General features: G+C 38.0%; 1 protein-coding gene across 1 annotated transcript in view; it reads left to right on the top strand.

Moving 5' to 3' along the window:
• CRY1 (cryptochrome circadian regulator 1) overlaps positions 1-23131 on the top strand; it is a 39542-nt gene extending 16411 nt beyond the window's left edge. The window contains exons 2-14 of the mRNA XM_040061678.2: positions 6487-6595; positions 9811-9953; positions 11302-11486; positions 12840-12928; positions 13499-13639; positions 13735-14046; positions 16477-16628; positions 16736-16938; positions 17676-17777; positions 18799-18891; positions 20198-20269; positions 20366-20473; positions 22469-23131. Of these exons, the coding sequence (XP_039917612.1) occupies positions 6487-6595; positions 9811-9953; positions 11302-11486; positions 12840-12928; positions 13499-13639; positions 13735-14046; positions 16477-16628; positions 16736-16938; positions 17676-17777; positions 18799-18891; positions 20198-20269; positions 20366-20469 (1705 nt within the window). The 3' untranslated portion in view covers positions 20470-20473; positions 22469-23131. The remainder of the gene's footprint in view (positions 1-6486; positions 6596-9810; positions 9954-11301; positions 11487-12839; positions 12929-13498; positions 13640-13734; positions 14047-16476; positions 16629-16735; positions 16939-17675; positions 17778-18798; positions 18892-20197; positions 20270-20365; positions 20474-22468) is intronic.
• Positions 23132-26381: the final 3250 nt, after the last annotated feature.

The raw sequence follows: 26381 nt of genomic DNA, 5'->3' as shown, positions 1-26381 counted from the left end.
GTAGGAACTATTAGGGGAAAAAAGTCAAGTGATGCACTTCACGGTCAGTGTTTGGTTTTGTTTTTGCAAGTGGATCAGCTAAACTAAGTTATGAAAGATGCTGTAGTCCTGAATTGCTCTCTAAAGGAGCTGGTTTTCCTTCACTGGCTATAGAGCGACCCTGCAGGAGATTAGCTAACTCCCACAGCTACTTCACTAAAGTATCTGGAGCTCAATAACATGAACTTTTTCCTGCTCCTGTGTATAAGCTCAAAGGATAATACCTTTATGAAATGTATTATTGTATACCATTTTAGGATGTGGAAGTTGGATGTGGGACTCATTGAAACAATGTGGTACAATAAGGGATGCCTCTGTGACCTTGATTTGGTAACAGGAAAATGCTACTGTGGCTGGCTGCCAAAGGATGCTGTGGAGTGTACATAACACTTAAATCCTGTCTGAGCTTAATCTTCTTACGGTTTCGTAAGAATATACTGCTTGCAGTAAGATACATTGATTGGTGACAATCAAACAGGGAGATATACTGGTAAAATACTAAATATCTGTGTAAAGGGACATCAAATTTGAGATACTTCTCAGTGCCTCATACTCTATTTTAGTTTTTGATTTAGTATTCACATTGTGATTCCTGTTGAAATTAGTATGAGACGTATATTTGCCTTATACTGAAATCTCCTTATAACCTAATCAAACATATGGCAAAGTATGTGTGAAAGAAAAGCGCTGTCTTTCTCTCTCTAAAGAGAAATAAATGGTGCATGATTTGTGTGATTCCTACATTGGGGTCTAATGCTGTAAATCATAATCCTGCTAATAAAATGTGGTTGGTATTATACAGTGTGTAATACTATTTCTTTTTATTGAATCCAGTTCTACTGAACTCTGAAAGATGAAGGAGGAATATCTGATAGCATTGTTGGAAAAAACAATTCAACAGGGTAGTAAAACTAGCAGATATTGGGCTGCCTAAGATAAGTCTGATAGACAAAGTCTGGGTGGCAATCAAATACCCGTAACAGCATGAGTCTCTTGTTTGACATAGCTTTGCTATTGATGGGAATCAATGGCTCGGTGTGAGGACCGAGATAAAAGGTATTTAAAAGAGAGGTTAAACACAAGTTTGGATGGATTGCTGAAAGTTGACCAGTCATAGGTAAAAAGTATTAAACTTAGGCAGAGAACAAGTTTTAGCACTGTTCACTCAAATTCTTCAACTTCCTCTCAGAATGAGGAAGCCTATCTAAATTCCCATATTTTGTGTGTGCACTCTAACACTCCTGCTAATGGTTAAATTCAGAATCTGGATTAGTTCAGAAAAAATATTCTTAATGGCTTAGTGCACTAGCATTTTCAGATGTCAGTAGCACCTGGAAGAGAAGTCATTGCATGTTAAGTCCCCTCAGTTCCCAGCAACTGCCCTCATTTCATACTAGCAAGGATGCTTATATGTGATTGTGGTTTCTGGGTGTTTATTATTCCTAAAAATAACCTCAAACAAGACTTAAGGGTAGCCTTAAGTAGTGTATCTACAGGTCTTCTTCTTGCAGGTCTCCTCCCTAAATAAAAGTGTTACCTTTTTAACAGACTTCTCCTGACTTCTTCGCTGTATGGTCTTTAATTGTGTTAATAGTGCAGAGCCAGGAACATTGTGTGATATAGTGCTTGCTTTAGGTCATTTTGTTAATGGTTAACTGTGTTAACAATTATTTATTGAAGTTTTTGAATAGCTACTTTATTGGTATCAGTTTCTTTCGGTTGCATAGTAGCTAAAACTAAGAGCTGTATTATGCAATTATTGCCAGTTTCTGGCAAGTAATTTGTATTTTAGACCCCAAGCGTACCATGTATGATTGACAGCATGGAAGGTTTGTGGAGTTTCTTGGAGTCAACTGCTAAGATTTTATGTGCATGTCTTTTAAAGAATGAAGCCTTCAGCAACTTTTGTGAAAGTTCTGAATATAATTAGATGTCTCTGGCACAATGAGTGTAATGATTTCTATGAATGCTGCTTGCAGATAGGTATGCTTTTCATCAGCATCTTCCCCATGTTAAAATAAGTGTTTTCTGCCTCCCTCTGTCATGTCAGTTGTGCATGCACCTCACATCATTTGTTGCTGTGAAATTATTAGTGAACATTTCCTTCTGGTTTGCCCAAGTGATGTTTTAGACCTGATACAGAAAACTGGACTGATGCTCTGATTTGATAAAAATTTTCTGGGCATCCTTTTTGTGTCTTCTAATGAAGTCCTATGGCTCATATAATTCGTTCAAAGTGGAAAAAAAAAAAAAAAAAGTGCTTTCCCATTGACTTTTAGGTTGAGGGGAAAAAAGTTAGTTTAGACTTCATACTCAGAAACATGACCTGTTATTGTAGGGAGAGACTTAAATATCTTCTAATTGTCAGAGTCTGGTGTAAAGTATAGTAGAGTTCAAGCCTAGTAGCTCTTGCTTCATAGCTGCTATGAAGGAACTTTGCCTCTAGAGCTCAAATACTGAAAAGAAATATTTTTTATGAGATGGAGGGTTCATATTCGTTTTTAATTCATAGATTAATTTACCATCTACTTTCAGGTTTGTTATACTGTGAAAGGAATGTGTTTCTAAACATTTTAGTGTATCTTTTTGGAGAGAAAGGTCAAGTAATTTTGCATTCAAAGATGCTGTGCTGCTTCTGCAAGTTTTAGGGGTGCTAATAAGAAAGAGGATGTTAAAACTTTATGACAGGTAGTTGATTCGATTATGTTTCTTGGTAATGTATGTTTTTAAAAGCAATTATTTAAAAAGGTTCATATTTAATTGAACAAGGCTATTTGCAGGGAGATTGGACTAAATGGCCTTCAAAAGTCCCTTCCAACCCAAACTATTTTGTGATTCTATAAATCTGTGTAAAAGACTTTTATGTTAGACAATTTCTATTACCACTTTAATGAAAAAATGCCTTTAGATGTGGTATAGCATAAATATGGTTAATGAAACCAAAAGAGGTGATTAATTATTTGCATCACATTTTGTTAAAACATATTTGGTTCATATGAAAGATTCAAATATGATTAATAAATGGCATGCTTGTTTTGAGTAACTGTGAACTGAGTGTGTGTTCCAAAAGTGAAAAACAGTATTCTTTTGCCTTGCTATTACTCTAGATATTGTAGGATCACTAGGGTTTGGTTTGGTCTGTTATTCTTCAATAATATGCTTTCTGTGAGTCTTGCAACACAAACTGTGGCTGGCCTGTTTTTAACTTGTTCTGGTTTTTGTTGAAGTAAGTGGGAGTGTGTGCATCCCCTGGCTACCCTCCTGCTCTCTTCCTGCTTGTATTTAACAGTGTAAGTCTACACTGTTATTTTTGTTAAGCACCTGAAGGAGTTTTGTGGAGATTGAAATGCTGGAGTGTGGTGAGAGAGGAGAGAGATAATAGAGGGGATTTGGGAAACCAACGAATAGAGATTAAACAGTATTAAGGGCAAGTTAGGGATCTTGGATGTGAGTTGGAGACTGGGTCAGTGCATGTTATATCTTCTTGAGTAGGATTTTGTGCCAAGTCCAGACTAGAAATTACATACTGTGGTCAGTCAGGTAGGAAGAAAAGAGACTGACATAATAGAGGGAACTGAAATGCCAATAGGAAAAAAAATCAAGTTTCCTGAAATACAGGAGTAGTTATGAATATTTTGTCACCAGTTTTTTTCCATAACCTTTCCCTCTACTCAATGAGATAAGTTTAGACAGCAAACAAACAAGCCAGTGTAACAACAACAAAATTCCATACAACCAAAGGACACAAAAAACCCCAAACCAAACCAAAACCAAAAAAACCCCCCAAACAAATACCACCCCCCCAAAAAAAAAGAAAAAAAACAACAACCGAAAAACCTCCACCAAAAACAAACCCAAGCCAAAAATACCCAACCTGACCTCCTGGACTATTCCAAAGGTATCCAGGACAGTATTGCAGTTCATTTTCCTATTGATTTGTGAAGTATATGTGAATGTGCATGCTCCGTGAAAGAAAGATTCACATGTATAAGACTAATAAATAATGTCTATCATTCCAGGTTTTAAAAAAAAACCAATAAAATGAGGCTGTAATTTTCAGAGTCGAAATTAAATTGGCTTTGTCCTTGAACATGGGGCTCAAGTTCTCTCTGACAGAAGCATATGCAGCTCCCATCTGATTCTTAAAATAACTCCTGCATGGTTTCTAACGAAATCAGTATAGAGAAGTTTCTTCTTCTTTTTTAACTGTCGCAGAGTTTTTTCAAAACAAAACTGAGCAAAGTGAGCAAATTAGCCATTTTTGGTTTGTTCTAGTCATTAAACATCAAAACGTAGTTTGCCAGCCAAGAAGCCATTGTGCTCTTTTTTGCTGGCTGCCAAGAGGCCTGCTCTTACTCTTTCAGGTCAAGCGAGCCACACATTTTAGGTATTTAATAGCAGCCAGGGGAGGTTCCTCCCAGCATTTTAGATGTTATTTTTGATAAGTTTTTTCCCCATGTAAAGCTGGAAGCAATGTGTGTTAGGGAGGCACCATTTACATATTACTAAACACTTAGAAAGTGGATATTAGCAGGTTTACAGCAATCAAGTATGCTATATCCCTCCTTGAAGGTGTTGCATTTTCATTGTATCTGGTTAGCTTTTAGGATTTGTCTTAAAAATGGGTGTGTGCAGACTCCTGATTTTAGTAAACCTGGTTGCTCAGTGACCTTGTCTTCATAACACTGTGGGCACCTGCAGAGGTGCTGCTGTGCACCTTCCCAGCAGGGGCAGTCTCCAGCTGTTGTGGCGCTGCTTCCCCTGCCTTGGTGTCGGGCGGTTGCTCCAGAGGTGTTATCGCTGTGGCCTTGCACCTGCACAAGCATTTTGCAGGAATAATGGACTGCAGTGTGGCAATTGCCTCTTTTTTTTTCCTCCCCTTTTTATGGCAGGGGATGCAATAATGTGTGAGCACAGAAGTTAATGACCAGCTGGCGCTGACTCAGCAGTTGCCCTGATCAGCATGTGCTCTGCTGAGTGCCAACAGCACTGTAAGAAGGAATGGCTGAGAGGGCTCAGCAGCTCCTGCTGAAATGTATATTGTAAGTACAGGATAACAGAATGGTTGGGGTAGGAAAGGACCTCTGGAGATCACCTAGTCCAACTGTCCCTGCTAAAGCAGGTTCACCTGGAGCAGGTTGCACAGGATCCATGTCCAGGTGGGTTTTGAATATACCCAGGGAAGGAGACTGCAACCTCTCTGGGTAGCCTGTTTCAGTCTTTTGTTACCCTCAAAAAAGTTTTTCCTTATATTCAGATGCAGTTGCCTGTTGCCCTTTGTCTTGTTGCTAAGTGTCACTGAAAAGAGTCTGGCCCCATCCTCCTGACACTGCCTTTAAGATATCTGAATGAATTGATAAAATCCCCTCTCAGTCATGTCTTCTCCAGACTACAGAGGCCCAACTTTCTTAACCTTTGCTTGTAAGATGGATGCTCCCAGTCCCTTCATCATCTTTGTAGCCCTCCACCAGACCCTCCCCAGTAGTTTCTGGTCTTTTTTGGGCTAGGGACCTCAGAACACTCCAGATCTGGTCTCCAGATTTACCAGGGCAGAGTAAAGGGAGAGGATCACCTCCCTCAACCTGCTGACCACAAGGAAAATATTATGGAGGAGCCACTTGTTAGGCTGGAGAAGGGCACTCATCTGGGCATCCCTAGCACTTCTCTTTCCAGGGGCTGCAAGGTAGAGTTCTTTTTTTTCCCCCCCTCTTTCCTTTTGTTTTTATTTCTTTCCCAAACCACTTTCACCATTGGAGTTTTTTTAGTTATTATATCTGCTAACAAATCTTAGCACATGTGAACCTGTCTCAACATTCTTTGAGAGAATGTTACCCTTGAACACTTGTGGATTTGCAGCACCCCATTCTTTTTTTTTTTTTTTTTTTTTTTTTTGCCTGATGTGCTAATTTGCTCATTAAGTAATTCAGGTGAGGTTACAGCCAAGATGCATGTTATATAGAGGGCTGTTTCTATAACTGAAAGCCAGAGGGATAGTTTTGACTGTAGTCCTCTGGTATGCTGCTTTTAGTAACAGTTCAGTGTTGTAAGAAGGGCTTGGATTGAGTTTAGTAGCAGCGTGCCAACAGCGGGTTATCTCTGTTCGTTGGGTTTTTTTCTGTAATGTAGGGATTTTCTGTCTTTAAAATGACAAGAGACTTGTAGTTTTAGATAAAACTAGAGTATTCCAGAGCTGAATAACATTGAGAGGAAAACTGAAATGACAGTGTGGTTTGTTTTCATGAATTATGGATTGTGGAAGATATTACATGGTGTCATACCACTGTAAGCCAAGGGTAATTAGGATGTGAACATGCATGCATCATTAAAATATGCACCAAGCGCTCAAGGTCTGATAATTGTTGTTGATTATTCTTCTTAGTTACCTTTTTCTATTGTGAAATTTTCTGGTTTGCCTCAGAAAATAATTGTTGTTTTAAATTCTTGCAGATTCCTGCTTCAGTGTCTTGAGGATCTTGATGCCAATCTACGGAAACTGAATTCACGTTTGTTTGTTATTCGTGGACAGCCAGCCGATGTTTTCCCCAGGCTTTTTAAGGTAAATGCCACCTTGCAGTTGTTGTTTCTATCCACAAATATGACCGACAAACTAATTACAGCTAGGAATATTTCTTGTACTGTTTCATTCAGTGAAATGAATGATCTTTCCTTGCAGTTTCTTATTAAGGTTATTTGTGTTTGTTTTGAATTTTTCTTCTCTAATGTAGATATCACCAGCTGAGTTGCTTTTAGACTTTACTGGTTATTGTTTCTTTCTTTCCAGAAACAGAATTGATTTCAAATGGTTTGCTAAGTGTAGGTACTGTATATTACTACATTTTCCTTTAGAGGTTCCCCTTGTAGTACTGAAATAAAATTTTGTGCACATGAATCCAAGTTCAAAGCCTGACCTGTAAAAGCAATGTTTTATTTAGGCCAAACATCTGCTGTGATTGTGTTTTGGCTATTAAAGGTGATTTAACAATTTTTTTTCTAGTAGTAAGATTGTTAAAAGCACAGTGTAACTAAAAAGCAATTTCTAGTCAAAGAAATTTAAGGCTTTTGTGAGAAACGGTCTTACTGAAAAAATTAAATTGTGAGTGATTGTTACTCATAGTAAGATGTCTATGGATAATAGTGTATTTAAGGTAGTAATACTATAATAGTATAGTAAAAATGAACACTTGGCAAATCGATTTGACAAGTTTTTTCAGAATGATTGAATTGAGGTGACTGAAACCAGCGAGACTGGGATGGGCAAAAGGAGATACCCATTTTTCCTTAGAGGTCGTACGTTCATAATTTTTATTCCCAGGTCTTCAACACCAACCTGAAAACACAACCCAAACTCACATTTCCATCTTCATTATTGTGCTTTTGTTGTGAAATGCTAACTGGATTATACTTCTACTGGTCTTTCCTTGATTTCCCCTCAGTGAAGAATTTTCTGGAGGAGTACTCTGCCATTAGCTACTGCTTGCAACCCCTCAGATATTCAAGCTTGTTGTATATAGATGTCTGCCAAACTTCGTTTGATTGCATTTAAATAGGAGCAAAGGTCTTCCTGTTGTGTGTTGCCTTCTGGGTTTGTGATAGGTCTTCTCAAATACTTTAGTGGCTACTTTGACAGCTTCTGTTTCAGATTTTGCTGCTAGGCTGATCTTTCTATGCCTGGCAGCATTGGATTGCCACATTTTTAGAATATTAATTTTAGCACTGGGAAGAAAGTTAAAGTAATTTGCGTATAAAGTAATATAGATAGCATACAGCAATCAAAAAGAACATTCACATCTGTCTATGTCTTCTGGTTCCTAATGTCTTTATCATAAATTGGTTCACTGAGGGGCTTTTCAGGACATCCTCTATGCTGAAACAAGTTACTGAAAGCTCTTGAGGATTTCTTCACTTTTGGCTGAAGCCTACCTGGAACTTGCATCTCTGTCTTGTAATTATATCTCACAACTTCTTTTGCCAGAGCAGTAACTGTACATCAGACACTTGCAGTGCAGTGAAGGGCTTATAACACTGAATAAAGCAATGATCCTGATCCTGAAGAACGAACACATGGAAAAGATAAATTCGGTTAAGTCTGGAAAAATAACTTCAATTAAGTTATTTTATATTAAGTTATCTCCTACTTAAGGTAGGAGATAGTTGAAGTTCTGTAGGGCCCTATCAAGGTGTCTGAAGCCCTATCACAGATGCCAGCATCTGTAGATTTCCTGGGAGTGAACATATCACAGCTCCTTCAAAAGGCAGAACACTGATCTATCTTTATCCTTACAAAAGACCTCAAACACCTCTAGGCTCTTTCATTTCATTTAAGCTTTGGCTTGTCTTGCATCATCCTCTTCCATTTGTCCTGCTCTGCTTTCTATCTTTAGCTCTTCGGGCTTGGCTCAATGAAGAAAATAGAATTGAAACAATCACTAATTTTTTTCATGCATCAGTGTTGCTGGAAGCGTTTAGCAGTATGAGTATGTGCTAACTGATCTGTGTCCATGATTCTTCTAATTGCCTGGCTCATGCTGATGTGATCTGGGTGTATTCACATTACACAGCAGTTGTCTCAGAGTTTCTTGACTCCCTTAGGGATGTGACTGTGTCTTGGACACGAGTTTTTTATGGTCTTCTTTGCAAAAAGCCAGAGGAAAGAAGGGTTTACAAAAGTATCTGCTGCAACTCATCAGACAGTGGTTTTATGTTATGAAGCATTATGAAACGGGAAGTAAATGTTGCATGATGGTGTAGGAGGTTGCTTGAGGATTCACAGCCTGCTGGGTTAGTCTTGGCAGACTTAAGGATGTTAGGATCCCAGCCTTGTTTCAAAGAGCAAGCACTCCTTGGAATCACCTATCCTCGGGGCTGGGCTTCGTCTAGGATAGCGGCAGAGTTCAGAAGTGAACCGCAGGTGTTTAGCATTGATTGCCCTTGTCTCTGGTGTAAATTGAATTCTCTGAAATACTATGGTGTATTAAATCAAGTCATTAAGATTTTGAGGGATTAGAAAGGTATTTGACTGGTGTAATGACTTTCTAGGATCATGTTGTGCCTACTTCACCTTTCCGATTTCCTGCTGCTGCAGAAGCCTTAGTCATTATTGATCCCTTTGTTCCCTTCTTTTTCCTCACCTGTTACTGTTGGCCTTGGTAACAGCATCTGTGACATAAAGAATATTAGACTTCAAGGCATAAGGCATTCTCTTTGTAGAAGACAGCCTTTTATTTTTTTTAATGAATTTCAAATCTTTAAATTTAAAGATGGTCTGAGTGAGGAGAAGGGATTTGGAAAAGGTAAAGTGTTTGGTGATAGGGTGGGGCAGTATTTCCGCCCCACTCCCTTTAAACTTCAGTTCTGCTGCTAAAGCTGACAGGCATATGTAAAAAGCTTTTCTGCAGAGCAAGTTACTGCTGCTGATCCATGTTCAGAAGACAGCCTTTGCCATCTTTTCCCCTTCTGTTGACTCTCTTAAGGCATGTGGATCCTGGAGTTAGAGATGAGTTTTCAAAATTTGCATGGAAATTGTTCCGTTACAGTGAGCACCTATGGTAATAGGATAGATGGGGGCTTTTTTTATGTCTGATAGCTACTTAGATGCCAAAAAGTTGGACTTCATTTTTGTTATTCTGGGTGCCTAATGTATTTTGGCTCTTTCTGTATCTCTGATAGCTATCCACAGGTTAACAGCTGGAGTTCCATTCTCCCCCGTCCTTCTCTGACCCTCAGTCATGCAGCTGAGTTGCTAAAGGACCACACTTTTGATTTGTGTTGTAGGAATGGAACATTGCAAAACTTTCTATTGAATATGATTCTGAACCATTTGGGAAGGAAAGAGATGCAGCTATCAAGAAGCTGGCTAGTGAAGCTGGAGTGGAGGTCATTGTTCGGATTTCCCATACGTTGTATGACCTAGACAAGTAAGTTACCATTTACCGTGGATTGTAAAAAGGAGGGGGGAAAAAACCTTGGAATTTTATGAAGTATTTATTTATATATTGTGGGCTACTTTCCACACAAAACACTTCATAGTTAGGAAAACTACACATTTGTTTATGTTTCACTTCTATCCATCCATCCAAATTTTATTACATATTGAGCAGAACTTTGAAATTCTAAAAAAATTATATGTAACTCTTTCTGAAATGCAGTTTTAATTTGGATTTCTTTTGAAAATAATGTTCATGTTAATTAGCTGTCATTTATAATTAAGTTACTCAAACATGCCTGTAACTTTTCCCAAATAACATCTGGTTTTGTTTAGTTGTTTGGTTTGTCTTTATTTCACTTTTTGTGCACAAGTTATGAGAAAATCCTTTAAGTTTTTTAATAACTGTTTCCTACCAATTATCTATTCAATAAGTAATTGGGGATTGTTTGCTATCCCTATGTTGCCTTATTTAATGTCTTGTTTATATTAGTGTTAATTTGCTATTATAGAAACATAATCCACAAACTAGTTACAAGTATGACTTGTCTTCTCTTAACATTAAGTGATTTATTGTGATAGCTGCCCATTTTATTTTGTTACAAGTATAAGTGACTGCTAGATGCGTGGAAGGGCAGTGAAATTGGAAGTATTTACTTTTTGAAACCAATAACTGACTTTTTTTTAATCCCAAATTGAAAATTCTTTTTTTCCCCTCCCACCCAAACACCCTGCTAAATAAGCATTTGTTTCCATCTATCACTTTGTAAATTTTTCTTTGAAGTTTTCCTTTTTTCCACAACTTCAGATATATTTAAAATGGCAATGCAACACATGGAACCGTGTTTTTACACTAGTCAGTGTGTATAAGTTACATGTTAATTTCTCCCCATTTTAAGACGGCTTTAATATTGACCACTATTCTCAGTACCAGGAGGGGAAAGTGAATTTCTTTGAATGTAAATACCATGGCCTTGTACGTGACTTGAGTACTTCTGTATGTAGCTGGGATCTCTGTCTGTATTACTGATTTGTTCTTTTCTTTGCCTTGAACTGTCTACTTCTTTATATCCTTGTTTGTGAGGGCATTTCTGTAACCCAGGAATGAAGAAAATTCACTTGGTTATAAACAGCTAATTTTTATGTTTCCCTAGTGGGGAAGGAAGGATGGTATATTTAAAGTACTAACTGTCTGGATTACCATGTATATTGGGGATTCTATGTAAGTTGGAGGGAGGCAAGAAGTTATTTCTGTGTATATGTAGGTGTGTATATTTTATAAGAAAAACTGTTGTGTGCTATTGTCTAACATACTTCTTTTCTTTTTTTCTTTAATATAGGATAATAGAATTAAATGGAGGACAGCCTCCTCTTACGTACAAGCGATTTCAGACCCTAATTAGTAGAATGGAACCCCTGGAGATGCCTGTGGAGACTATTACCCCAGAAGTAATGAAAAAATGTACTACTCCAGTTTCTGATGACCATGATGAGAAATACGGTGTGCCATCACTTGAAGAGCTGGGTATGTTCTGAGATTGCTTTGACATTTTGAAACAAGTAAGGTATAATTTACCACCACAACCACAATACTTAAAACAACAAGTGAGGTCCTGCTATTGGTTAATTGTTAACCTGATGCAATTATGGCATACAAAAGGAACAAAAAAAGATTATCAACTGTGTAAATTTTGGTTGTTTTCTGGTAAATGAGAGATCAAGTCAAACTATACTAAGTACTGTTTGGCTTCTTGTAATACAGCATAGCAAATTTCCCAGGGCACCAAATAATCATTAGGCTACTAATTAATAGTCTTTGATGTTTCATTTTGTATTAAATACACTTTGTATCTTTGTGCTTCAGGTCATTAATGTGTCATTTAACAAGCTGGTTTAAAAAACCCACTCTTTTCTTGATTTACTAAAAAAATATAGTAATAAGAAAATTAATTACTTTAGAAGATTTTGGGGGAAACAAGTCTTACATTTCTGTAAATGTGTTTTTAAGGAATAGTATCAGCTATTGTCCTGTGAATCTCCTAATTTCTTTCCTGTTTCCCCACGCATCCAAAAATACAGGCAAATGTGCTATGACCTCCAAATTGCTAACAAAAGGGTCTGGATTAAGATTTTGGTTAACCTGTGACTGCCCTGTCTAGTCCATTTGAGCTCTCACAAAAGAGACCTTGGTTTTTAAAGCCTTTGTAAGAAGAGGTGATCTCACTATGCAGTGGTTAAACTGTAGGCAGACATATTCTCCCCTGCAGCTGGTGAGGAATCTTGGGGCAGGTTGGGAGGGTGTGGAAAAAAATCTGATTACCTTCTTTTTATCTTTCTTTTGCGGCTCAAGTACGCATTTATCATCAAATTAATGATCTCTCTTATTTAAGTTGAGGTCAGTGATATCTAGGAATGTTCTGAAGATGGCACTCACACTTTTACCCTGGTGGAAAAGTTTTTACACATTCTGTAAATTGCAAAAGCAATTGTTGCTTCGTAGTAGTAATTTAAAAAAAAGATATATCTTTAGAATAGCCTGCATATTTGCACATTTGGAAAACGATAGAGGGGTCACTTCATGGAAAAAACCCCCAACCAAAAGTACAAAAGAATTGGGACTGAAGTAAGATGATTCAGCATCTAAAATTTGTAATGTATGTTAATATAAATGTAAAAGGAAAAACTTGAGTTTTGCTGCAAGTTAGAGGTATTGGATGTACTTCGAGAAGACTGGGTTGCTACTGTTTTAAACCACAGTTTTTCATGTGTCCAACATAGGGTTTTTCGCAGTGGTAGAGATACAAATCAATATGCTATGATTTTGTTGCCTTACAGTGTAAGCTAACAAGCAATTTCCATGTTTCAATTTGTCTTTCAGGTTTTGACACAGATGGTCTGCCTTCTGCAGTATGGCCAGGGGGAGAAACTGAAGCTCTCACACGATTAGAAAGACATTTAGAACGAAAGGTATGTTTCAGATCACTGCAAGTCTGACATGTCTGGGAAACATAGTTACTCTTTGCTGTGAAACCTAAAGGGATTTGGGCAAGTTGTGTTAAAAAAAGCCCCCACAAACTGGAATGCAAGGCCTCAGTGATATAAATCAATAGTTTATTTTTAAAGATGATAGTAGATTATCTTTGATATGAGTTTTAGAGACAACCTGTTTTTTCTATTTTGTACTAAAACCAATAAATTTATTTTTGAAGCAATTTTATTTGGAACATACGTTTTATAACTTTGAAGGGGAATTCCTCTGACAACTAATGTATTGCTAGTTGTCTAGGTTTCCAGTGTACTTAAAAGAAAGGCACAGATAGTTCTGGAAGACAGTCCATGCCTTCTGCATTGAGTTGAATTACCTTCTAGAGGTTCTGCTGATTCAAAAGGAGCGCTTGTGTATCGTAGGTGACCTGACCATCTGTCCACTGTTCGGATTCAGTTACACACAGTGTGTGATTTCTCCTTTTCTAAGGTGCTATGTAGCCTCTCGTCTGATTTTGCTGTGTGGGTTTTGTTTTGTATTGTTTTTTTAAGGCTTGGGTAGCAAACTTTGAGAGACCACGAATGAATGCAAATTCCCTTCTGGCAAGCCCTACGGGGCTCAGTCCCTACCTCCGCTTTGGCTGTTTGTCCTGTCGCCTCTTTTATTTCAAGTTAACGGATCTGTACAAAAAGGTAGGACTTCTGTTTAATCAGATACGTATTGTTAGATGCCATAGTTTTCCCCAGCTTCTCCTAATAAAATGTTTTTCTTTCATGATGATCTTCAGGTAAAAAAGAACAGCTCCCCTCCCCTCTCCCTCTATGGCCAGCTGTTATGGCGTGAATTTTTCTACACAGCGGCGACTAACAATCCACGGTTTGATAAAATGGAGGGGAATCCTATCTGTGTTCAAATTCCATGGGATAAGAATCCTGAGGCTTTGGCCAAATGGGCAGAAGGCAGGACAGGTTTTCCTTGGATTGATGCAATTATGACACAACTTCGTCAGGAAGGTTGGATTCACCATTTAGCCCGGCATGCTGTAGCATGCTTTTTGACTCGAGGTGACCTTTGGATTAGCTGGGAAGAAGGAATGAAGGTATTGTTCCTTATTCTTGAATTTCTTAAAGTGCCTGTTAAAGTTTCAGATAGTCATTCTAGAATTGTTCTTGTATAGCGTAAATTGAATTTTAAACCTTAAACTGTGGGCAAAACTAAATTGGTTCTGATAAACTAGGTGTGCTGAAATTTTACCTCTTGAATGTCTCCTTTTATCGGAATGTTAAGAGTGTTTCTTGCAGTCAGAATAGGTCTGAAATTCTTTTAAATTTGAGAATTCTTCCTAAATCTTGACAAATAAACGTGGAGAACGATTGTAATTTAGATTTTTTTTCCAGTCATTCTTTTTTGTGTGTGAACAATTTCTGTTCATATTTTTCATCTGCTTCCCTGCAAAGGAGAAGTACTATGGGAATTAAATAACAACTTCTGTCACTTTGCCCAATGTTAGAACTGTAACTAAAGGCAACATGGTTTGGCTGAAGGCTCAATGTGTGTGTTAATTTTATGCAAGTATAAGATGCTGAGGTTTTTTCTTCAAAAACCTGCTGATGTCAGGTTTTTGAAGAAAAAAATGGAATAATTGATTCTCTCTAATTAAGCCTTTGAATTAATTTTACATTTTTAGAAGGGTAGCATAACTTTACTGAGCTGTAATAATCCATGAAAAATTGAGAATTGGACAGTTTTATTTTTGAAATAAAAAAAAATTTAATTGCCATCAGGATTTTGACCCCATATTTCTATGTGCATATAATCATAGGAAATTTCCTTTCTTAACAAATCAGTTGTAAACAAACACCTTTCAGTTAGAAAAAAAATTGGTTACTTCTGCAGTTCACAAATACAGACATTGAAGATGCACATACATTGGTAACTCAGTATATTACAGATAAATTACTCTCTAAATTACTGATACATGGCAGCTTGGTCTTTCTTTTGCAATAATACAGCTATATGAAGGCGCCAGACTTGTGCAGTGGAACAATGTTCAACTCAAGTTTCCATAGCTAGCAAAAGTTAATCTGGCCTTTCACATGGCATTATTTCCAAAGTCTTACTACATGGCAGCATCTAGTGGAACAATTGTGTGCTAACACACTTCATGTCGAAAGATCCTGTTGCATTATGAGTCACCATCCATTTGAAATGTTTTTTGAAGCATTTTAACATAAATCCTATTTTTTTAAAGCAAACTTTTTTCCCAAGTAGTTGCAGATATTTAGTAAAAGATAATTTTGTACCACTTATTCAGTGTACACTGTGGAATGAATGCTTTATTGAGTATATGGAGGGAGAGATTGAGAGATCATTATTTAATGATATTACCTTATTTTGACCTTGTATAGGAATAATACTAGTTGAAGTTGGGTGGCAGTACTAAGACATGGAGTTTTTAGTGCCTTAGCATAAAGAAAGATGGTTGCTTTGGAACATTTGGAAATTAAGTTTGAAAGGAAAATCAGAAGTTGCAAGAACATGTATTAAAGTATCCATTCTTAAAACTGCTAGGTGCACTCCTTTCATAAAAGATCCTTGAGTGTTGTCCTTCACAGAATGAGGCTTCACTCTGTTTTTTTGTTAGCCTGCATTGCTAGTGATCTGACTGAGCAGATAAACTTCCTTTTGTACAAGTACTATCTGTATTGAAGATGAAAAAGCTTGAATGTTTCACAGCTACTGAGCTCCAGATTTAAAGTAAAACCCTTATAAATCTTCAACTTTCTCACTTTTTTTTTTTTTTTTTTAATATATATATATATAAAAAATAGGAGTAGAAAATCAGAATTAAAGTGTTTGGAAGATTTTTTTTTTTTTTTTTTTGGTTTGGTTTTCAGACCAGAATTAATTTTCTGTCACACCATCCTTCAGTGTTCTTGGTGGTTCATAATGCCTCCAGGAATTTGAGCATATTCTCAAAACTGTGACTCGCTAGATTAACTATTAGCCTTCAAGAGCACAACTTCTGCATGTTTGTGCTGCCCTGAAACTCTTCAATTCTACTCTTGGGATTCCTAGCATAGTGAAAAGTGCTGTGCAAGATGGGGTATTCAGACCAGCAATTTGAGTTCAGAATGTACTTTGTATGTCCCCTGTTTTCTGGAAGTTTGCAAAGCTTACTAAACTGTGATGTGATGAAGCAATTCTTCTGAAAGCAGCAAATGCCACTTGGAAGCCATGAGGCTCCAGCCATCCTTTGGGGATTTATTTTTCAAGGATGTATTTAGGGAGGAACGTGTAGCTTCCTGAGATGTTTACAAGTTTGTTTACAGGATAAAAGCCTGGTTTTGAATTTTTTCTTTTGTTCGTGAGTTTGGTATTAAGGCATTTGCAATTCCATACTGAGCATTCTGTGAATGCTGCCAGGTAAGAAAGAGCTTATGTCAGAAACTCAGGAACTAGTCCTGGAAAGGTAGGTGTCTTGAAGGTATGCCATGCCCAGACTAACTTGTTGCACTGATTTCTTAAGGTCTTTGAAGAGCTGCTACTTGATGCAGATTGGAGTGTGAATGCTGGAAGCTGGATGTGGCTATCCTGTAGTTCCTTCTTCCAGCAGTTTTTTCACTGCTACTGCCCAGTGGGTTTTGGCAGAAGAACTGACCCAAATGGGGATTATATCAGGTAACTCATAATCCAGAAATAGCAATGACTGATTCATGAGTTGCTTAAACTATCGAGCAGCTTTATACTTAACGTGACCTTTTTACCTTTTTGGTTTTTTTTTAAAGACGTTATTTGCCAGTACTTAGAGGTTTCCCTGCAAAATACATCTATGATCCTTGGAATGCCCCAGAGAGCATCCAGAAGGCTGCAAAATGTATTATAGGAGTTAATTATCCCAAACCAATGGTAAACCATGCTGAAGCAAGCCGTCTGAATATTGAGAGGATGAAACAGATCTACCAGCAGCTTTCACGATACAGAGGACTGGGTATGATTATAGATTATTTGCTTTATTTATTTATTTAAAACTTCTCTCACCTTATAGCAATAAATTGTTTAGTCTCATAGCAGTGAGAATCAGGTCTAAGCTCAGGTATCCAAGTAAATATTACATATAACTGAGAAAGGAAAGAGTTTGAGGGGTGTGCCTCTCCACATATTGCCTGGATTTTTTTTCTCTGGGTCTTTGGAAGTGCTTTTGTCATGCTGGGCCTTTTGTGCATTCAGATAAACTCTCGTACAGTTTAGGTTTAGTACTAGTGATTAGAAATTTAATGATTCATAACTTCAGTGACACTGTATTTGTATATGCAAATGCCATTGCAGAAGTAGGCACCAACCCAGTCTTTTATAGATTCTTCCCCTTTGCTCTGAGAGGTAAACCAGGTGCATTGTACTGCTCAGGAAGGTGTGAGCAGTCAGTATGTTCAGATATTGGGTATTGAATCAGCATATGTTGCACTTAATCCCAGCATATTGGACATGTGTAACATAGGATTATTGGAAAAGTTATGCTGAATTTGATGTAGAACAATTTAAGTAAATATGAACTAAAATGGTTTGGCAAGAAACAGAAACACACAAGACAGAGAGATGTTCTGTCATAAAAGTAAATGAGTCAAGGTGAGGGTGGAGAATTTCTATCACAAGGAAAACAGAATGCTACACTTGATTTTTTTTTTTTTTCCCTTGCTATCTTTCTTAATATATTTTTTTGTTTTTTAGGTCTTCTTGCAACTGTGCCTTCTAATCCAAATGGAAATGGAAATGGTGGCCTAATGGGCTATTCACCAGGAGAAAGCATTTCTGGTTGTGGTAGTACAGGAGGTCAGTCAAATTCTTTCAATACTTAGAATTATTGGGACTTAACTACATGAACTTCTTTTATAATGCCCTTGCCATTTTGTATTGCAAGAAAGAACTGCTTTCATGATACAGTTTTGAGTGCAAGTCACAAATATTTTTGAATTTATTCACTGTTGGATAGTACTTGTATATAGACGTCATTAAATTATTTTTTTAATCTCAGATAAGCAAATATTTTTCACCTGTGGTTTTCCCCTCTCCAAAAATTACTTATTAGCTAGTAGCAAACAATTTTATTTCAAAAGCATTTGAATATTATTTTCTCCTAGAAGTGTGTAAGTGTCCTGATATTTATATTAAGGAACAACTTGCGAACTTTCAAGTGAGAATTATTAACTTGTAAAGTTTTCTAATTCTGGCATTAGATTGCTTAATGGAATTTATTTCTACTAAGAAAAAATAAGAACAGTATTAAGATTGTATTAACACATGGTGTATCTTAAATACTATATACACCTTAGATTCTTCAATGTGAAAGTACTCAGCAGAACTGGAAATCTCCTGGTTTTATACTCTTCGTAGGCTTTAGTCAAAGTTAGAAGCAGATGGTTGAGGAAGATGGACCTTACTGTACTTAGCCAGTACAGCTCCCCTAGATTTAAAATACAAACTCCTTAATGCTGGGTGCTTAAGCTTTTATTTCTTGTAAGTTTAGGATGTGTATAAGACAAGAAGGGTTTATTTCTAAAGAATTAACATTATGTGCACTTTTTTCTCTTTAAAATGCATTCATGTGTACATGTACTTACTACACTTTTCACATCAGAAATGTATTCCTTTTGTAGGAGGTTCAGTGAATTTGGAAAGACAAAAACTATTAGAGCTTTGGACCTGTAATGAGGTGGTTTGGGAAAAAAAAAAAAGTTTAAAAGCCACAATAAAAAGCCTATTTCTTGAAGAGGGGGGTAAAGCACCACATTTTAAATGCCAAAACTGGAGTTGTGCCTTCTGTTATGTTTAAGTCTTCTCCCTGCCTCTCCAGGAGCTCAGCTGGGAACTGGTGATGGTCATTCTGTTGTTCAGTCATGTGCCCTGGGAGACTCTCATACAGGAACAAGTGGAATTCAGCAGCAAGGTATTGTGGCAGTGCCTGTCTGTAGAGGATCTCCAAATCCTTGCAACTATGGAAAACCAGACAAAACATCAAAATAGCATGGATAGATTTTGGGTGACAGCGGCTGTCTGCAACATGAACTGATCTTGTTTCTGTTCTTGAAACATAGAAATTATTTTTTAGAGTGAATTTGCTTGTCTTGTTATTTTTATCTCTAAAGTGCTCATCTAGAGCAGTATTTGTATGTTTTGAGTGGGAGGGATCAAAAGTGTGACTAAACAAAAAATTAATAAACATTAATAAAAACATATCCTAGGCTACTTTATAAGAAGCTGAAAACCAGAAGCTCACCTTGTGTATTGGATAGCAAAATTTTTATGATATCTTTTCCCTGATTTCACTATGACTCTTTCCATATATAATTAATTTCCACAGTTTTGTGTGGATAGTCTCTCATTGTGGAAGCAGATATTTGTTACTTTAACTATACACAACCTTAAGCTGTGGTTTGTGATAAATCCAAGTTGCAATGAAATTTAACCCAACTGTTTGTTTCTTTGCAGTCTTAACAGATGTGATGTGTTTACTGATCAGGAAAGGCTGTAATCTATGTTTTGTTTAAGCACCCAGAACTTAACCGGAACACTGCAACTCTTCAGAACAGGAAACCTTGCAACTGTTTCTGCTGATTGCACTATTCATGCAGAACACTCAGTTTCAAGGTTGCAAGTAGATAGTTTACATGAATCAGAAGAAAATTCTCATCTTCCTTTTAAGTTACTTTTGTGTTTTTGTAGGGGTTTTTTTTGTGGTTTTTTTTTTTTTTTTTTTTTTTTTTTTGTTTGTTTGTTTGTTTGTTTTTTGGTTTTTTTTGGTTTGGTTTTTTTGTGTGTTTGGTTTGGTTTTGGGTTTTGTTTTGTTTTGTTTTTCTACAACTAAGTTGTGCCAGGGATTCATTAGCATTGCTATAACAAAATAATAAGAAGGATAAGGAGACTTGGCAGAAGTAATGTTAAAATTTATAACAACTTAGTTTTTGGACATACAAGCATTCTGCTTGTTGCAAATATAATGCATAAATATGTAGGCACTAAATATTATTCACTGTGCAGATATAAGTGCATATATGTTTAACTGCTGTAGACTACCATGCGGCTTCTTTTTCTTTTGCATAGGAATTCTTCACGATAGTTTCTGGCAGGATTTTTCTTGATTATGGAAAATAAATCAATTGGCTCCTTTCCATTGTCATAAAGAACATAATTTTACACTTGCTTGAAGCTCTAAATTTTATGTAGTATAATAAATATCTACTGTATCTGAACAGGTTACTGTCAAGCAAGTAGTATCTTACACTATGCCCATGGAGACAATCAGCAATCACACTTATTGCAAGCAGGTAATTTAAACAACGACGAAAAAATCCCAAACACTTTTCTTGCATATATAAGGGTGCAATAGAGTCTTAATGTAAACACTGATTTTAAATTATCAGGAAGAACGGCCCTTGGTACTGGCATTAGTACAGGGAAACGCCCCAACCCAGAAGAAGAAACTCAGAGCGTTGGGCCAAAAGTCCAGCGGCAGAGCACAAATTAAACTGGTAAGATCCAAGGCACCTTAAAGTTATCAAAGTTCTGTACAAATTTTGTGTCTGTGATAACATTCGTGTCATTGCAGTGCAAAGGATCCTTAACTATTGCTGTAAATATTTCTTTTCTGGGGACTCTACAAAGAGACAGTACAAAATTCTGGCTCTAAGAGGTTTTGAAGTATGAGATAGGAAGTAGTTGCAAAAATAGAGCCAGACTGAAGATTATCAGACACAGATCCTGGTGTTAATGCAAGGAAGAAGGATAAGCTGTGTTTTTAATATAGAGCTGCTTAAGTAGCTTCAGTTACTCTCTGCTCCCACATCTCACCTTAAGTTGTGCCAGTAGCATTGTTTGTGTGAATATATAGTGACCTGAATCAGGAGACTAAGACAACTTAAGAGGAAGAGCTCAGGGCCTGGATTAGTTTAGATATATAAGTGGACTAAGCAGAACGTGTGTTCACAGAGATACTGCCAAAAACCTGCAAAATGCTGATGTGGTTCTTGAGTGTGAAGATGTAGGGACAAATAAGATTTGAAGACGTGAGCCTTTGTCATTGGTCTGTAATTGCAGCAAGTTACTCAGACTGCCCAAGTTTGTCAAGCTGTGGTTAAAAAGATTTACATTTGGAGAAGGCATTGTAGATGGATACACACAAATAGGTGTGAAAATGTGGAGAGAGAAGCAGAAAACTGGAGAAGGGAGTTTTTTATGTGTAAAATCATCAACACAGAGAAGATAAGTTGATTGTGGTTTTTGGATAAAGTTGGGAACAGGATAGAGGAAAGAGAAGGCCAAAATTCTTATACTTCGTCCCCCAGTAACCTTGATGTGAGAGGTGCAAGAAAGATGAATTGAAAACAATTAAGACTAAATTAAATTAAAGAGTAATTACTAAGGAGGAAAGCCAAATAATGGAGGACTGTCTGAAATTAGGGGGGACAGGATTTCAAGGCTGGGAGTGCGGCTGCAAAGGTTAAAGGTGATTGAGATGTTTAAAAAAAAAAAACAAGTGGAGCATTGGTCATTATGAAATTTGAAGAATAAGTAAGAATAGCACTACAATCGAGATAATAGCACATGGAGAGACACTGTTGGAACTGGAAAACAGGGATTCCATGTAACAAGTGTAGGAGATACATTCATCATCTCTGGAGATAAAAAGGGAAATTCAGTCTACTTCATTTGGTTTTGACAGCAAGATGTAATTTTGCTTATACAATGGCAGCACTTTGTCAAAGTTACTGCGGTGCATTAGGAACAATTGTGTCACACTGATTTGACTACACGCAGAACCACAGCATTGTTTCCGTAATGCTGTCAATTGAGGAAGTGAGCTGAGACCTTAGTGAGTGATCCATCTGCTATTTTCTCACTTACTGGAAGCCCTGTAAACTGCTTCTGTGTTCTCAAACTGATTTCTGTTATTTGGATGGGCCTGAGTGGAACATAATTCCAAGAGAGTCTGTGTTTCAGTAGCTGTCTAATCCTTAGTATGTGTAGATTCATTCAGCATCCATGTTTTGTATTGCAGAATTCCTTAGGTGCTCGTGTCTGTGTAGAAGAAGTACCTGCAGAGCGAACGTCTGGTTCCTGTCTAAGCTCTTTTTCAATTGAGAGACAGGTTGGAGGGGTTTTTAGTTTGGCAGAGAAGATGATTTTGTTAGGGGTGTTCAAAGCATGCTGCAAAAGCATTATAGTCAATACCAACATCAGCCAAGATCATACTCAAAAATACTGCTGGCAAAAGGTTTTGCACTTCTGAATAGCACTAAAGTACAGAGTACAAAGGCTTTTGTTGGGTTCCTCTTATTTTTTTTCCTTCTCCTTTTAGCCTCTTAAGGTGAGAAATAAGAATTCTGAGTATTTGGGCCAATACAGATTGGGACAGGGCTTCCTGCATTGAGAAGGGGGGAAACAATACTGGTCTCTTGAATGACTTCTGTCTTCAAAGACTCACATTAAACTACTTAAGAATATTTTATTTTCTTTTTTTCTTGCAGCTTGATTGGAAGAGAAGTTTGCCATTCAAAGAACACTTGGGACAAAATTCCTGCTACTCTGTATTGAAACTAAAGTGATGTGAGAGTTCATGTTCTAAAATTACATACTTTTTCATAAATTATTTTCAGTTGGTCTCAGTTGTTGTAAACAAGTCCAATTTTTGGAATTCGTTATTTCTAACTGGCATTTCTATGGTTTTTAACTTTTTAATGACTCTTTAACAAAGGGCGAATTGAGTTTTGTATATAAAGTATTTGGTGAAGAATTTGCTAACTTATTGTAAATATAAATATTCATGATTAGTGATAGACCCATCAATATATTTTTGATAATCTTTCATGTATATGGTAGTAGGAAAAGCTATAAGTGCTGTTCTGAAAAACAGGTGAAAATAGAAAGTTTGGAAGTTTTTAAATTGTTATTATTTTTAGATTCCATATTTGAGCTCTGTATGATCAACTTCATATTTTTGTAATGTAAGTGCTTAGGACTGTGTTTAATCAAATACAGTAGGGTTGTAACCATAGTTAATCACATCTGTATATAAAACACATGCCAATTTTAGTCGAGTTGTAAGATTTTCATGTATATGTCCAGTCCTTGTATTTCTCAGTTGCCTTGTTCAGTAATGACACACCTTGTTAATAAAAGGAAATTGTATATATAGGTACATATGTTGGTCTCTTGTGTACTCTATTGCTCCTGCTTAAATTTCCAAACAGAAAAGAAAGGAGAGAAATACTCTTTTTAGGCTGAATCTGGAAGTCACAAACAATGAGCTATATTACCTTTTAATGCCAGTTTTCATAACACTGAAGCAAAACAATATTCAAATTATTTAGGCCTTTTTCTTGAAACTGCATGTATGTATTCTGACCATTAACTGCTTTTCACCAATGTATTTATTAAGTGTTTCTTCACAATCTAGGTGTTTGGGTTGGTCTTTTTCCCTGCTGTAATTACAATTTGCTTGATAGCTGCATAGTCTTTCCTGCAGTGCATTTAATTTGCTGCTGTTTGAGGGTGTTGATTTCAGATTTGCTTGAATGCTCCAGTCAATACTGTCTCAAAAGTTTAGAGAAGTTGTATCTAAGTGTTTTCTCAGACCATTAAGATCTCTGAAGAAGCAGTATGAATTTACGTATGCCTAGGTTAGTTTCCTGTTTGAATGGGTGCCCAAATTAAAATCCTAGAATATCCTGAGTTGGAAGGGACCCAGAAGGATCACCGAATCCAGCTTATGGCCCTGCACAGCACCGTCCCCAAGAATCTCAGGCACCGTGTATCTGAGAGCATTGTCCAAACACTTCTTGAACTCTGTCAGGCTTGGTGCTGTCACCACTTCCCTAAGGAGACTGTTCCAGTGCCCAACCATCCTCTGGTGATGAACCTTTTCTGGATAGCCAACCTAAACCTTTCCTGACACAACTTCAGGCCAGTTCCCCAGGTTCTGTCACTGGTCACCACAGAGAGGAAATTATAACCACAATGAGGTCTCCCCTCAGTCTCCTCCAGGCTGAACAGACCAAGTGTCCTCAGCTGCTCCTCATACAGCTTCTCCTCAAGGCCCCTCACCATCCTTGCTGCCCTCCTTTGGGCTGAGAGCTTTAGATTCCTCTTATATTGGCACCCAAAACTGCCCCAGCACTGGAGGTGAGGCTGCCCCAGTGCAGAGCAGAGTGGGACAATCCCCTGGCTGGCCATGCTGTGCCTGAGGCACCCCAGGACAGGGTTGGCCCTCCTGGCTGCCAGGGCACTGCTGGCTCGTATTCACTATGGCACTGACCAGGACCCTCAGGTCCCTTTCCACGGCACTGCTCTCCAGCATCTTATTTCCCAGTCTGTTCGTATATCCAGGGTTGCCCCATCCCAGGTGCAGAATCCAGCACTTGTCTTTGTTAAACTGAATATGGTTGTTATTACTTATTAATTTCAAAATGAGAGGAGGTAATTATCTTGTTCTTAATATCAACATTGGTGACTTCTAGACAGGAGACACTTCTGTGCGTTGGTTTAAAATTCAGATTAGATTTTTGGGTTAACAAATGCAACAGAGTTGTTGTGGCAGAATAAATTACCACGGTACTAGAGTTTAGATTAATGTTAACAGTTGTTAATGTAAATATCTCTGCATACTGATTTGTATACAATAGCAAAATCAAAAGCACTACTAAGAAAATAGAGGCATGTCTTCTGTCTTGAGGCAGAGAATGTTTCAAATCGATGAAAAAACTCAGTGGGGAGAATAGAGAAGCAGATGCAAAGTATTTTCCACAGATCAGTCCAAATAAGATGGAAGGGTTCCCTGGGGACATACATAATAAGGAGAATAAACAATCCTTTTTTTTGTTGAAGTAGTCTGAAAATAGAAAAAAACACGCATAGGCCTAGACTACCTTAAGACGTGTTTTACTGAGGCATGATAATGCTTATTTTTTCTGTTAACCTTATACTAAAAACCCCCATAGCATCTAAATTAATTATTCCACCTAGATTCTCTGAATGATTAGGCTATGAAACTCCCACAGGGAGTTTTACCTGGATATAGAGGTATAACATCTGTTTAAATATTACCTTCCCCCAACCAGTCTGGAAGTTCAAAAGGTGAAAGAAGAAATTTCCCGAGGAGTTTATTTTTATGGTAAGTTAATTCCCCTCTTCTTACATGCTGAAAGGAGTACTCCTCTTCTTGGCATAGGCAAATCCTTGGATCAGCAAAGGAAGAACTGCGGAGGTGCTGTTCCGTTTGTGTGCTGCCTTGACAGGGGTTCTGGTGTCAGGACTGTGGTGGAAGAAACGGTCTGTGATCAGTTGAGTGTGAGAGAGGGGAGAAGTTGCCTTCAGAGTAGCAATAGCTTCATGAAAGCCCTTTGCCTCATTCTTCCCCTCCAACCTACTAAGTGCTAGGACCACAAAAATAAAGAAAAAAAGGTGAAGGCTTTGTTTGCACACAAAAAAATTGCTAAAACCGTTGTAACGTAGGGTTTTTCTCCCCCCACCCCCACTACCCCCTTGTGATTTTTCAAGGAGTTGGACATGTGCTATAAATCCAATGTGGAATAAGGGCTGGGATATTGTTGCTTGTTAGACCTTTCCTCCAGAAACTGAGCTTGAAATAGACCTCAAAAAAGTTCTGTTCCCAATGGATTTAGCTGGCCCTTCCCTGGGCCGGTAGGAGACGGAGAGAGAGGAGAGTTTGCAGACTTGCGGTTTTTGGAAACCTAAAAGTGTCCTCTGGAAGCGTGCAGGAACAACTTTAGGGGATATTTGGGATGAAAAAAATAGTATTAAGCGTCTTCAAGCATTTGGAAGCTGAGCGTTTACAAAGGAATTTTGTACGACCCGTCTTGTACCGGTACTACCTGCTCAGAGAGGTGTTTGAAAGGAGGGGAAGAAAAGGGGTGTAAAGACGGGGCCCTTGCGGTTCCGGGTGCGCGTTCGTGCCGGCGCTGGCCGCGCAGGGTTCGTGTCTCTCTCTCCGGCGCGCCTGGCGCGGGGAGCCGGGCTCCTTGTGGCTGAGCGGCGCGGGGCCTGCAGGGGGCGCTGTGGGCGCGGCCCTGAGGGCGAGCCCGGCCTTCGGCGGGCCGCCGAACCAGCGCCTCGTCATCCCAAATATCCTGGTCACAAAGTGCTCCGGAGAAAGGAAAATACCGGGGAACTATGGAACGGCTACATAATGGCTACCCTGTGCTTCCCGGTCGGAAACCAAACCTCTTCTGTAACTCTGGGAGGTGCTTTTCAGGAACACTGCCGTGTGTGCTTGCCTGCGGAGACGCACATACTCTTTTTCAAATGCGCTTTGCCTAGAGATTGTTTCCAAAAGCCGGTTTTTAAGGACTGTCCATGTTTTTTACCTATTTGAAATATTTGCTGGGCTGTTGCTGGCCCCGGGAAGCCTTTTTGGACCAGAGC

Source organism: Hirundo rustica, chromosome 4 (assembly GCF_015227805.2).
Source record: "Hirundo rustica isolate bHirRus1 chromosome 4, bHirRus1.pri.v3, whole genome shotgun sequence".
Lineage (NCBI taxonomy): Eukaryota > Metazoa > Chordata > Aves > Passeriformes > Hirundinidae > Hirundo > Hirundo rustica.
The sequence above is the reverse complement of the archived record's forward strand: the minus strand, read 5'-3'. Positions and strand labels throughout refer to the sequence as shown.